We start from the raw sequence: 15,042 nt of genomic DNA on the forward strand, positions 1-15,042 counted from the left end.
GTTAGTTTGGCACTCAAGGAGGCATGCAAACCAATTTTTCGACCTAAACGGCCAGTCTCCTATGCGATGCTACCCATCGTCGATGCAGAGCTAAATCGTCTAGAAGGCCTGAACATAATCTCTCCTGTATCCGTATATGTGGCGATTATTATACCGGTCTAAACGATCGCCTACTACCGCATCAGTACCCGCTACTCTTGCCGCAGGACATTTTCTCGAAGTTGACTGGCTGTACAGTTTTCAGCCAGATCGACTTATCGGACGCATTCCTGCAAATGGAGGTCGACGAAATCAGTCGGAAACTACTCACCGTTAATACTCGTCGGGGCTTGTACCAATATAACAGGCTCTCTCCCGGAGTGAAGGCAGCTCCTGGAGCATTCCAGCAAATGATAGACATCATGTTGGCAGGACTTCGCTTCACGTCGGGCTATCTGGATGATGTTGTCGTCGGTGGTAGGACCCCTGAAGAACATCAGCAAAATTTGCACGCAGTACTTCAGCGCATTCAAGAATTCGGGTTTACGATTCGACCAGAAAAGTGCTCTTTTGGACGGGAACAACTCGGATATTTGGGCCTTTTGCTCGATAAAGACGGACTTCGCCCGGATCCTAATAAAATCAAGGCAATCCAGGACATACCTCCCCCTCGCGATCTGACTGGTGTCCGTTCATTCTTGGGAGCCGTGAATTATTACGGGAAGTTTGTCCCGAATATACGCTCACTGAGATATCCGTTAGACGAACTCCTCAAGACATCGTCACCCTTCAAGAGGACAAAAGAGTGTAAAAAGGCTTTCGACGACTTCAAAGCGATTCTGTCTTCTGATCTTCTGTTGGCACACTATGATCCACAACGAAAAATTGTTGTAGCAGCTGATGCATCATCAATCGGCATCGGGGCTACTATCAGCCACAAGTACCCAGATGGCAAAATGAAGGTGATACAGCATGCTTCACGAGCACTAACATCCACGAACAAAAGTACTCGCAACCAGACCGTGAAGGGTTAGCAATTGTATTTGCGGTAACTAAGTTTCACAAATTCATCTTCGGCAGACGCTTTCTTCTACAAACGAATCATGCTCCACTTTTGCGGATTTTCGGATCAAAGAAGGGTATACCGGTATATACAGCTAATCGCCTCCAACGCTGGGCCCTTACACTGTTGTCCTGTGACTTCTCAATGGAATATGTCGCAACAGATAAATTCGGGAATGCGGATGTATTGTCGCGTTTAATTGATAAGCACATCAAACCCGATGAAGATTTTGTAGTAGCCTGCACAAACCTCGAAGAAGACCTAAAATCTGTAGCCAACAGCACAATCAGGCAGCTTCCACTCAGTTTTCGGATGGTGGAGCTACCGTTTCATCAAACACGGATGGCCGAAAAAATCGTGCCGAAATTAAGGAAGAAAGGAAGCGCTGTCGAACGTCGATGGAAGTATTATGTTCAGTGACAGGTTGGTTATACCAGAACTTTACAGAAAGCGATGCCTGAATCAACTGCATAAGAGACATCCAGGAGTCCAACGGATGAAGGCAATCGCGCGCAGTTTTGTCGATTGGTCTTGTTTGGACGACGAAATCACTAGCTACGTTCGAGCTTGTAACAGTTGCGCCCCAGCAGCAAGATCTCCGCCAAAAGCAGCACCAGTACCATGGTGGTTCCTTGGCAGAGAATTCACGTCGATTATGCTGGCCTACTGGAGGGCGAGTACTATCTCATCGTAGTGGATGCATATAGTAAATGGCCGTAAATTCTTCCGACCAAGTCCATCACAGCGAAGGCTACAATTAACCTGCTACGAAGTGTGTTCACCATGCCAGAAGTCTTAGTGTCCGATAATGGCACGCAGTTTACAAGCGCCGAATTCAAGGAGTTCTGCGTTGAAAATGGAGTGGAACACATGACAACAGCACCATTCCATTCACAATCCAACGGCCAAGCCGAAAGATTTGTGGGCTTCTGACCGCCAGGAGGGAGAAGGTTCCATCAAAATGGCATTAGATACATTCCTACATACATACATATTCCTACATACATTGTTTTGCCGGAATGTGAATTTTTTGTGACGATATCCACGCAAAAACGGTAGGGGAGAGGATTCCAGAACATGTGTGTAATCCTTGAATGATGTAAAAGCTATCTTGAGCTTTCCGGTTGCACAGAATCCCGCCCAAACCATGCACGAGCCTACAGCAAAATTACTGGTTGAAAAATACTGTTCCTTCTTCCGTAAATCACGCAACTACCCGTTGAAACTATGAGAACAATCCAAATTGAACGTTTTTTCGTCAGTGAAGATAGCCTATACATTGAAGAACTTTTCGTTGTGGTATATAGCAAAATGTATTCTTTTGGGAACATTCTTTGTCACAACATACCATTTCCCACTGTCGGTTTATGTGAGCTTTGACAAAACTCAGACGGCTTCCGAGGTGAGAAGGTGTAAGATGAGGAGTTTTAACCTTTCAAGTCCTCTTTATGTAAGGACCAAAAATTTGACGAATTGTCTCCCGAGCAGTTGAGTAGTTGAAATATTGCTTTATTTGCACATGCGATTTTGAGGTATTTGAACCTGTTCTAGCTTATCCCGGTCAGAGAGCTTCGATTTACGTGGAGTTCTCTCCTTCTTACCGTATCCTTGAAGATTCGCAAAATAATTGAGCACTACTTGATGGGATTGTCCAATCCGACGAGAAATTTCTCTGATACCAACATTTTCTTGGTGAAATGCATCGATATGTCTTTCTTCTCTCTCCCTGAGAACTTTTCCCTTCGGCATTCACCAAATTCAATTCATCAAAACAACTAAAACAACGGAAATGTAACTGGTCTTATAGAAACTTGACAGTTGAAAATACGAAAACATTCGTTTAAGTTCAGCGCTTGCACACACACATATGAAAATCATGCAGTGTATGGTAGTCACCAATACCTACACACTTGAATATAAATTGAAGCATTGTTTGTTCACAATGACACAAAGCAGCAAGATCATCACCTGGTCTTATAGAAGTTGGACAGAGTGTACCTGGTTGGAACTATCTTCTTGGATGAGACTTACGTTCCCAGTGGAACTTTTGCCTTCTTAACGTAGGTATTTCTTGCGTCGTTTTTATTAGCAGTACTAAGTTGAGATTTCTATGCCGGATAGCATGCCTTTAATGTATTCTGGAGTGGCAAGCTCTAGAATAGGCAAAGAAGGTATCCAGCGAGGTGAAATGGGTCCATGCGCAAAAAAGATTTTAAATCCGGAATTAGTCATCAAACCGAAAGGCAGTGCTGGACCACTTGGGGCAATCTCCGAATCAAGCAACGAAAGACTTGTCATTGAGGTAGGAATCGGAACGCGTGTTGGGGATGCTGTGGCACACCGAAGAGAACAATGTACTCTTTTCTACGATTTTCAGGTAGGAAATTGCGGCACTGATCGGAACGGGAACGAGACCGACTGTTGGGGTCAAATGGCAACCCTAACCACACACAACCACTGGGCTCTCCACTGGCAGTCCGACTGTCTGTTCGTTGACGTCGAAGTGTAGAAATCCATTATGTGTCATTGTTCAATTGATATTGTTTTGTGATGTAGAAATAGATAGTCACGTTTTTATTTTTTTTTATTAATTCATTTATTTTTACAGGCTCAGTTACTTAAGTTTAAAGGAGCCGAATTCTTAAATATAATTTTAAAACTATATATATAAACAATTTTCTTACATCTATGGTTAGTAAGGTGGAAAACCGATTACTCGCGGTGTACTCGAGTTTAGGAGGGTGACATATTTTTAGGAGAAGGATGGGATATAAGGAAATTGTAACAATGTTGATGAACACTCATTTCTTAAAACTATTCGTATATCTATAGTGTATTTACATTTCAACTTATTCTACTATTTATAGCAAGGGGGCGAATTACCCGCAAAGGAAGGAAAGGAGGGTTTAAGGATGTAGGGACAATCACACACGAAGATCTATAGCTTTAAGGAAAACATATATATGGGACATGTAATCAAGGTCTAACCGAGCCAACACATCTCTCACCGGCACATTGGGCTGTCTTCCTCGGGCCCGAAGGGAGTTTTCTAAATTCGATCTGGCGACCAGATACACCTCGCACGACCAAACAATGTGCTCGATGTCGTGATAACCTTGGCCACAAACGCAGAGATTGCTGCTGGCAAGATTGAAACGAAAGAGTAGTGCATCTAACGAACAGTGATTGGACTTGAGTCGGGAGAAGGTGCGAATAAAGTCCTGACTCAAGTCTAGACTTTTGAACCACGGTTTGAGGCTAACCTTAGGGATAATCGAGTGAAACCACCGGCCCAATTCATCTTCATTCCACTTGCGTTGCCAGTTAGCGATGGTATTTTTGCGGACTAAAGAATAAAATTCATTGAAGGCGATTTGACGCTGATAAATATCGCCTTCAATTGCACCTACCTTTGCTAATGAGTCAGCCCTCTCATTACCCAGAATGGAGCAATGTGAAGGGACCCAGATAAAGGTAATGACATAACAGCGTCTGGATAAAGCACTCAAAATTTCTCGTATTCTCTCAAGGAAGTACGGCGAGTGCTTTTCCGGCCTCATTGAACGGATAGCTTCGACAGAGCTAAGACTATCCGTTACAATGTAATAGTGTTCAACAGGTCGTGAGGCGACGCTGTCCAGCGCCCAATGAATTGCTGCCAATTCAGCAATATACACTGAGCAAGGATTCTGAAGACTGTGTGAGGTGCTAAAAAATTCGTTGAACACTCCAAATCCTGTGGACTCGTTTATAGTGGACCCATCAGTAAAGTACATATTATCACAATTGATACCCCCATACTCTTCATCGAAGATCGTTGGAGCGATCCTCGATCGTTGGAGCGATCCTCGATCGTTGGTAATCTGAATATCCATGGATATCTTGCTTCATGGACAGATCAAAATGCACAGAGGAATTGATGTAGTCAGGGAAACAAACATGGTTGGGAATATACGAAGAAGGATCAACCTGCATGGAGATGAATTCATGATATGAACTCATGAATCTGGAGTGAAAATTTAGCTCGATCAGCTGCTCAAAATTTCCGATCACCAGTGGGTTCATGACCTTACACCGGATGAAGAACCGAAGAGATAATAAATTGAAGCGATCTTTTAGTGGGAGTAGGCCTGCCAAAACCTCGAGACTCATGGTATGCGTTGAGGGCATACATCCCAACGCGATACGGAGACAATGATACTGAATTCGCTCGAGTTTAATGAGGTGTGTTTTGGCAGCTGATTGAAAACAGAAACTGCCATACTCCATCACTGAGAGAATAGTTGTTCGATACAACATAATAAGATCTTCGGGATGGGCTCCCCACCAGGTGCCGGTAATTGTACGGAGAAAGTTTATTCTTTGTTGGCATTTTTTACTCAGATACCTAATATGGGCCCCCCAAGTACATTTGGAGTCGAACTAGACACCAAGATACTTGAATGACATAGCATGAGTGATCGGTTTACCCAAAAGTTGAAGCTTTGGTTTTTCTGGTCTATGCTTCCTAGAAAAAACCACCATCTTTGTTTTCTCCGTGGAGAATTCGATCCCTAGCCCAATGTCCCAGGTTGAAAAATTGTTCAAAGTATCTTGTAAGGGTCCTTGCAGGTCGGAATCGTTTGATCCTACGACAGACACCACTCCATCATCTGCAAGTTGTCTTAGGCTGCAATTTGGTGTAAGGTAATTGTCGATGTCGCTTACATAGAAGTTGTACAAAAGGGGGCTTAAACATGAGCCCTGGGGGAGGCCCATGTAAGAGACCCGACTTACTGCCGAATCTCCGTGAGAAAAGTTCAAATGTTTCTCACAAAGCAAGTTATATAACATATTATTCAATTGAGGCGGCAGACCCCGAGAGTGTAATTTGTCCGACAAAACCTCTATTGAAACAGAATCGAAGGCCCCCTTTATGTCAAAGAATACTGAAGCCATTTGTTTTTTTTCGGCGTAAGCCATTTGAATTTCTGAAGAAAGCAACGCAAGACAATCATTCGTCCCCTTGCCCCTGCGGAACCCATATTGTGTATCTGAGAGTAGGCCATTCACGTTTTGACGTAGGACTACGTCTAACCGGAAGATATAGGGGGTGAAATGGAAATCTAGGCACTGAACAAGTAGGAAAAAATGCAAGATTTGAAGCGCTTATAACTCGAGCATTTCTCAATAGATCGCAAAGGTTTTTGCATCAATTGATAGGAAATATATCTACGCATCTATCATAATGAATAACATTTCATTTTTCTTGAGATAAATAATTGAATAATTGTGAAATATCAAGCATTGTCAAAATGCACTATGTGCCCATTTTTGATTGGTCCATTTTGTGCTCCTCAAATCTAACCGACCAAAACGGGCAAACAGAGCAGCAGCGAAATAGAATGAACCACGATTGGAAAGGAAAAAGAAAAAAATGAACGAAATATTGGTCGCAGTCTCACGCATGCGTAATTCTCGAGCCAGCCAGTCAGCTTAAAAATCCCCGCTCCGCTGCCGTAACGATCATTCTCATTCAAACCGTACACCACATCGGTTCGCATCACAACACATCAACAAACCAACCCAAGCAGCCATGTCTGGACATGGTAAAGGAGGAAAAGTGAAGGGAAAGGCAAAATCCGGCTCGAACCGTGTTGATCTGGAGTTCCCCGCAAGGGTGTAGGTAGGCCGAGCGCGTTAGTACCAGTGCACCAGTCCACCTAGCCGGCGTTATATAGTTTCGGCCGCCGAAGTGATCGAGTTAGCTGGTAAAGCTGCTCGCGACGATAAGAAACCCCGCATTCGGAACAGAACACATTCGGTTCGGTGGACATCAAGACAACAGGCAGTTGCAGCGAGTGGCGAGTGGCAAACGCAATCGCAAAACGGGATCAGGTAGCAGAAGAAAAAAGTTTGTTCTTTATACACACTGCTTTGGTGGCAAATCCAGAACAAGGCGGCATCGAGGGCGTTCGAAATGGTTTTTTTCAAAACCACGAGTACTAAGTTTTCTAAATTGGAACCATTCCATAAAACAAGGCGCTTTTCAGGGCCATTAACCTTCCAAAAAAGAGTTTAGGAAATACAGTTCAATGCTTTCTAAAACAATATCCAAAATAATAATAAAACACAAATTGATTTTTTCATAATTTGTTTGCCAGGATATGATGAGTATGTGAATTTGGCAGTTGTTCTGAGCTTATTGATTTTCACCAATTCTTAAATTGCTTCTAGATTGAAAGTACAGTAATTTACACTTATCTCGACATTTAGCTAATTGGTCGGACCAGTAATGCGACATATTTAGTTGGACATTTTTGTAAACATAGAGTTCGGGGTCCAAATTATGACCCAACATTGAAGGTCGACACTGTAATACTGTCATCGCAAATGTTCAATTACAGGTTAAAATTACCTCCAATCCGATACTAAGTGGTGGTAATGCGACGTGCCATTGAATGTAATTTACTGTAAAATATGTCACAAGCTGGATGGGAAGAAATTTTCCAACTGTGAAAGCTTTGGCGAGTGGCAAATGTAATCGCTAAACAGCAAGGTTTAGCCGAACAAGATGGGGATATCGAGTGATAACAAAACAATAGACTCTTTAGATTGAAGATAATTTTGTGATCCTGAGAAGGACCCTTTTTAGCCTGCATATGAATCCAACGAGCGAACAAATCGTAATGAATGTATTTTTTTGCCATCGCTCCCTTTTAACTCTCATTCGTTCGTCTCGTTGGACTCGCCCCTCTGGCTGAGTCTGCCGATTTGTCTCTATCCTGTGAGTGTGTACCGCTAGAGTATAAAACACGCGGACCCCAAAAAAATATCTTATTTGCTTTCAAACCGTAACGCAATAGCTAAACAGGAAGGTTTAACCGAACAAGATGGGAATATCGAGTGATAACAAAAACACAACACCAAAGGTTCTTTTCAGAACCATCAACATATTCATGAAGAGTAAACAGTAAACTAATCCATTTTTAAGGTAGATAGGTAGGTATTCACGTAGGAGAAGAAAATAAAACAATATATTTAAAATATATATTTAACCCCTTTGTATAGTCCTACGTCACTCCGGTTATGTCCCCGACATTACCCACCCGTTTTTTTTATTGTTCGAAATACAATTTAGTTATTATCAATTTAACCTGCGATTTTATTGCCCTAATGGGCCACCTCGCCTACATCACAACAGTGGCGACGAGTGTAAACGATTTTTTTAGCAGCAGCAAGCTTCGGGAGTCAATTCACTCGGACAGGGTCATAATGGCCATCACCAGCAGCAGCATCCTCCACCGCAGCAACAGCTTCCTCCACATCAACAGCAGCATCCTTTACCGCCTCAGCAACATCCAGCACCTCTCCACAATCAACCGCAGCTTGGCCTTCCACACGATGCCCTCATTCTGCAAATATTGCAGCAACTACTGCATCAGCAAGGCATAACCAACCAACTCCTTCAGCAGCAGCGAGAGTCGCAACAGCAACAACAACAGGGAGCTTTCCAGCAGCATCAGGAAATCTTTCGGAGCGCGATGCAATCCATCCAAGTGAACGTTCCTCCCAATCCGGAAATCATCTTGGACTCGTTGGCTGCAAACATTAAAGAGTTTCTCGGTCGGTTGGGAACTCAGGAACATTATCGATATGTCAGCTACATCCTGCCAAACACACCGGAAAATTTCTCGTTTTTGGAAACAGTGGAGAAGTTACAAGGTCTTTTCGGTACAAAGGAGTCAGCAGTGAAGAAGCGGTACTCCACACTCACCATCACGAAATCACCCACGATGGATTATGTGTCGTACGCCTGCCGGGTGAACAAGATGTGTGTGGAATTTGAACTGTCCAAGATGTCAGAAGCACAGTTGCCTGATGTTTGTTTGTGGCCTTAAATCCGAGTGCGATTCGGATGTGCGAATGAGACTGCTTTCCAAGGTCGAGGATAGCAATAATGCCACCCTGGACACGCTCATCGAGGAATGTCAACGGTCGATGAACCTCAAAAGTGATACAGCCATGATTGAGAATCCGATTCCCTCTACAGTTCATGCCATCAAGGGAAAACAGCAACACCGGAAGACATTCAAGAAACTGTTCGACAATCAGCGTAGTTACCAACAGCAACAGCATCAGCAGCGGAAGAGTAGTCCGGCATCACCTTGCTGGAATTGTGGTGCGATGCACTACGCAAAAGAATGTAGCTCCATCAATCACAAGTGCTCGTCCTGCAATCAGTTGGGGCATAAAGAAGGATATTGCTCCAGTGCCAAGAGATCAGCGAAGAGAAGAAAACCTTACAATAAGCAGTTTTCAACCAAAACCGTGGTATCCGTCAACAGTGTACAAGGCAAGCGTCGTTTCGTTTGGGTGAAGCTGAATGATATTCCGATTCGTCTTCAATTGGACACAGCATCAGACATCACGATTGTGTCGAAGCAGGTATGGGAGAGAATCGGTAGGCCAGCAGCAGTGCCGACAGTTCAAAGCGCCAAGACTGCATCAGTAGAGGAACTTCGTCTCGAATTTGAGTTCTCCTGCACAGTTTCTCTAAACGAGTCCGTGAGTACTGGTCATATTTACGTTTCTAATAACTCTTTGAATCTTCTGGGAATCGATTTCATCGACAAGCTGAACCTCTGGTCTTTACCGATGAACAAATTCTGCAATCTCGTTAGCGGTGAGGGACCAATCGATGCAGCTTCATTGCAGAGGGACTATCCCAGACTATTCAGTACAACTCTGGGACTCTGCACCAAGACAAAAGTTAGTTTGGCACTCAAGGAGGCATGCAACCCAGTTTTTCGACCTAAACGGCCAGTCTCCTATGCGATGCTACCCATCGTCGATGCAGAGCTAAATCGTCTAGAAGGCCTGAACATAATCTCTCCTGTATCCGTATATGTGGCGATTATTCTACCGGTCTAAACGATCGCCTACTACCGCATCAGTACCCGCTACTCTAGCCGCAGGACATTTTCTCGAAGTTGACTGGCTGTACAGTTTTCAGCCAGATCGACTTATCGGACGCATTCCTGCAAATGGAGGTCGACGAAAGCAGTCGGAAACTACTCACCGTTAATACTCGTCGGGGCTTGTACCAATATAACAGGCTCCCTCCCGGAGTGAAGGCAGCTCCTGGAGCATTCCAACAAATGATAGACATCATGTTGGCAGGACTTCGCTTCACGTCGGGCTATCTGGATGATGTTGTCGTCGGTGGTAGGACCCCTGAAGAACATCAGCAAAATTTGCACGCAGTACTTCAGCGCATTCAAGAATTCGGGTTTACGATTCGACCAAAAAAGTGCTCTTTTGGACGGGAACAACTCGGATATTTGGGCCTTTTGCTCGATAAAGACGGACTTCGCCCGGATCCTAATAAAATCAAGGCAATCCATGACATGCCTCCCCCTCGCGTTCTGACTGGTGTACGTTCATTCTTGGGAGCCGTGAATTATTACGGGAAGTTTGTCCCGAATATGCGCTCGCTGAGATATCCGTTAGGCGAACTCCTCAAGACATCGTCACCCTTCAAGGGGACAAAAGAGTGTCAAAAGGCTTTCGACGACTTCAAAGCGATTCTGTCTTCTGATCTTCTGTTGGCACACTATGATCCACAACGAAAAATTGTTGTAGCAGCTGATGCATCATCAATCGGCATCGGGGCTAGTATCAGCCACAAGTACCCGGATGGCAAAATGAAGGTGATACAGCATGCTTCACGAGCACTAACATCCACCGAACAAAAGTACTCGCAACCAGACCGTTAGCCGGGTTACCAATTGTATTTGCGGTAACTAAGTTTCACAAATTCATCTTCGGCAGACGCTTTCCTCTACAAACGAATCATGCTCCACTTTTGCGGATTTTCGGATCAAAGAAGGGTATACCGGTATATACAGCTAATCGCCTCCAACGCTGGGCCCTTACACTGTTGTCCTATGACTTCTCAATGGAATATGTCGCAACAGATAAATTCGGGAATGCGGATACATTGTCGCGTCTAATTGATAAGCACATCAAACCCGATGAAGATTTTGTAGTAGCCTGCACAAACCTCGAAGAAGACCTAAAATCTGTAGCCAACAGCACAATCAGTCAGCTTCCACTCAGTTTTCGGATGGTGGAGCTACCGTTTCATCAAACACGGATGGCCGAAAAAATCGTGCCGAAATTAAGGAAGGAAGGAAGCGCTGTCGATCGTCGATGGAAGTATTATGTTCAGTGACAGGTTGGTTATACCAGAACTTTACAGAAAGCGATGCCTGAATCAACTGCATAAGAGACATCCAGGAGTCCAACGGATGAAGGCCGCCAGGAGGGAGAAGGTTCCATCAAAATGGCGTTAGATACATTCCTACTTACCTACAGAACCACACCAAATCTGAATACGCCAGATGGAAGATCACCTGCGGAGCTGATGTACAATCGTCAGCTCAGAACATCGGTGGAACTTCTACGTGTACCGCACAACCAAGCACCACCAATGCAGACTCAAGCCAATCCTACCGTTTACGCCAAAGTGTACGTCAACAATAAGTGGACTTGGGCGCCAGGCACGGTAGTGGAAAGGATCGGCTGTGTAATGTACAACGTATGGGTCGATAATAGGAAGTTGATCCGTTCTCACATAAACCAGTTGAAGAGCAGAGATGCAATGACCCATCGAGGAAACAAGAAACAAAGTATACCGCTAGACATTCTGCTGAGTGAGTGCGACGTGAACACACCTGCAGTGATGCGTACTCCAGTCCCCTCACCGGAACACCGATTGGAACCATCGAATCGGACGTCGTCCGGTTCGAAATAATTTCCGTTACCAAACGAAACAAATTCGTCCCTCTCAACTGCGACGTCATCGACTGGTCGTGAACCAGCAGCTGAATTTTCGCCAGTGATACAAGCCCCTCGACGATCTTCTCGCGTTATACCAGGGACAGACATACAGCTGTACTTGCGTTGTACGTGTACAGCGTTGTACAGGTACCATCGTACCATGACAGACATACTTTGGTTGTACATTGTACCGTATGTCAAATTGACAATCAGATATTTTTCCAATTTCCACCACATATTTCAATGGAAAAGGTTTTTATTTAGTGTCTAAACTATCAAACACAACAAAAAAGTTTCCAATCTGGGTTATTAACTTAAAAGAAAGTCAATGAAAAGAACGTTTATCAAGTGATTTGATTCTGCTTGTTCATGCTACCCACCACTAACCGTCTATGGCGCTGCGCACAGTACAACTGTAGCCATGTACAGCGGTAAAACAGGTCGGTACAGGTACAGCGATTGTACCGAGTTGTTTGCATGGTTCTAGCGCTGTACATGGTGACAGACATACAATTTTCGAAGTACAACGCAAGTACAGCTGTATGTCTGTCATAAGTATTAGAAGAGCGCCGCAGTGGTTCAACGCTTACCAGCGAATTTAAGGAGGGAGATGTTGGGGTCAAATGGTCAAACCCTAACCACACACAACCACTGGGCTCTCCGCTGGCAGCCTCGACTGTCTGTTCGGTTGACGTCAAGGTGTAGAAATCCATTATGTGTCATTGTTCAATTGATATTGTTTTGTGATGTAGAAATAGATAGTCAGGTTTTTTTTTGTTCGAAATACAATTTAGTTATTAACAATTTAGTTATTAACAATTTAACCCGCGATTTTATTGCCCTAATGGGCCACCTCGTCTACATCACAACACCGACGAAACGTCAGGCGCTGAAATATATAATGAGCCTTTTTGACACGGCCTGCTGGCGTGTGTCCTGGTACACGGGAAAACAATGATGCAGAATATTTGGCGTAGCGGCATTAAATCGGATGACTTTGTCGACGAAAGCGTCTACTAATCGTGGACGAAATGTTTTAGCCTGTTGAATGAAGTTTGGATTCCAAGGTGCTACTTCGAGAACGCGAAATAAGACAGTATCGATCGGTGAACGACTGATTTTAGAGAAGGATGCTTACACCGATGCTTGATGATGAGGAAGTTCTCCGAGTCGACAGTCGCATTTCCGCGGCCCAAGGTGTAGCGGAAGATGTGAAGTTCCCGGTGATACTACCGAGAAAACACCACGTCACCAACCTTATCGTCGATAATTTCCATAGGAAGCTTCTCCATGGAAACTCCGAAACGATGATCAACGAAATCCACCAGCGATTCTACATTGTACAGCTGCGCACAGTAGTTCGAGGCATCGAGAAGCGGTGTCAATGGTGGAAGGTGATGAAAGCTAAGGCGGCTCGCACACCGGATCAAAAAGCAACTAGCAACTGTTAACATGCAATAAGCAATATTATCGCCAATGGATTTTCCATTTAATTTTTGTTGATCTCGCACACCGACGCAATACGATATCGCTGTTGCCTTTACAGAGCAACACATGTCGCTAGCAACACGGCGTGTCGATTGAAGAGCAACTTATCACCCATATTTTGACAACTTTCGTACATTAGCCGATTGTTTGCATAATGTCAGGGGTTTTTATTGCTCTGGTATGCGAAGAACAACAAAATATGTTGCCTGTTGTATATTGTATATTTCAATTTGCTAGTTGCTTATTGATCCGGTGTGCGAGCCGCCTAAGCCTTCAACTCCAAGGATGGGTCCTCTTCCGGAAGCATGCTTGTCGCCTGGAGTTCGCCCATTTACTTATATCGGCATCGACTACTTTGGGCCAATCCTGGTAAAACAAAACGGTGGGTGCGTGTGATTACGTGTCTAACAATTCGTGCAGTACACGTTGAGGTTGCGTATGATATATCTGTTAGAATATAAATAAATAAGCTGTGGTTTATCTGGAAATTATCTGTGCTCCCTTATGTCACTACTACCAGTATGTAGCTAAACGCAGTTAGCGTTACTTTTTCACTTTTCAATAAACGATTAAACGATACAGACGCTTTTCTATTCTTCTCTGCGCGTTGTATCTCTCCAATAGGTTATGGGCCTATTCGCGAATGTTCCATCGAAGTAAAAAGTTTTTCGTTCGTTTTATTCGTGATAATCGCGTGTAAAAATGCAAGGTGGAAGTGGCAGTGATGCTGTTGCAGCTGGAAGTGGGATAGTCCACAATATTTCAAATCTTCCGGAAATCGCGCGACTCAAGGGACGCGAAAACTGGCCGACGTGGAAGTTTGGAGGACCTGTGGGGCGTGGTGAAACCGGAGAGGAATGCGGACGGAACCTACAAAACTGTCGATGCTGCTGCGGATCGTCGAGCGAGAGCGAAAATAATTTTGCTGCTGGAGCCGGAAAATTATGTGCATGTAAAGGAGGCACAAACGGCGAGAACTGTGGGAAAAGCTAGAAAATGCTTTCGAAGACACAGTATTGAGGCGGCGAGTTGGACTCTTGCACAGACTAGTGAAAACCGAGCTGTCTTCCTGCTCATCGATGGATGATTATGTTAATCGAATCATGTCTGCCGCGCATCAGTTAAATTAAATTAACTTCCCGATATCTGACGAATGGGTGGGAACGTTATTGCTAGTGGGGTTACCGGAAGAATATCGCCCAATAATAATGGCGCTCGAAAATTCTGGAATTGCGATCACTGGAGACGCAATTAAGACTAAATTGTTGCAGGAGGTGAAATTCTCTGCTGAAGATACCGCGCTTGCTGCGAATCGACGAACAAGAGCAGCGGTAAGTGAGGTTAATTACAAAACGAATTTTGAACCAAGAAGCGAAATGGCCGAAATGTCGGAAATGCCATTAATTTGGCCACATTGCCCGTGACTGTAGGAGTGCAAAAAAGGAAGAGACATTCTGTGCAGTACTGTCAACGTTTTCGTCTGTGAGGAAAACAGACTGGTTTATCGATTCCGGTGCAAGCGTGCACATGACAAGCCATCAGGAGTTGCTAGAAAATGTGAAATCTACGACTGGGACAGTCGTTGCTGCCAATGGGAACAGCATGAGCGTGATTGGAACGGGTTCGGCTATCTTAAGGCTGGCATGTCAGGAGGATAGCATCCCTGTGCAGGACGTCAAGCTGATTCA

General features: G+C 44.3%; 2 protein-coding genes across 2 annotated transcripts; both read left to right on the forward strand.

The window, feature by feature from the left end:
• Nucleotides 1-3,230: 3,230 nt before the first annotated feature.
• LOC129766454 (uncharacterized protein K02A2.6-like) lies at nt 3,231-9,955 on the forward strand. Its single transcript, XM_055766986.1, has 3 exons — nt 3,231-3,419; nt 8,254-8,904; nt 8,966-9,955. Exons 1-3 carry the CDS (start codon nt 3,231-3,233, stop codon nt 9,953-9,955), a joined length of 1,830 nt encoding a protein of 609 aa, XP_055622961.1.
• A 1,414-nt stretch (nt 9,956-11,369) lies between these two features.
• Nucleotides 11,370-11,840, forward strand: LOC129766458 (uncharacterized). The gene has a single exon (XM_055766993.1). The coding sequence runs from the start codon at nt 11,370-11,372 to the stop codon at nt 11,838-11,840; it is 471 nt and encodes a 156-aa protein (XP_055622968.1).
• The last annotated feature ends 3,202 nt before the right edge of the window (nt 11,841-15,042 follow it).

The sequence above is a fragment of the Toxorhynchites rutilus genome, chromosome 2 (assembly GCF_029784135.1).
Source record: "Toxorhynchites rutilus septentrionalis strain SRP chromosome 2, ASM2978413v1, whole genome shotgun sequence".
Classification (NCBI taxonomy): Eukaryota; Metazoa; Arthropoda; class Insecta; order Diptera; family Culicidae; genus Toxorhynchites; species Toxorhynchites rutilus.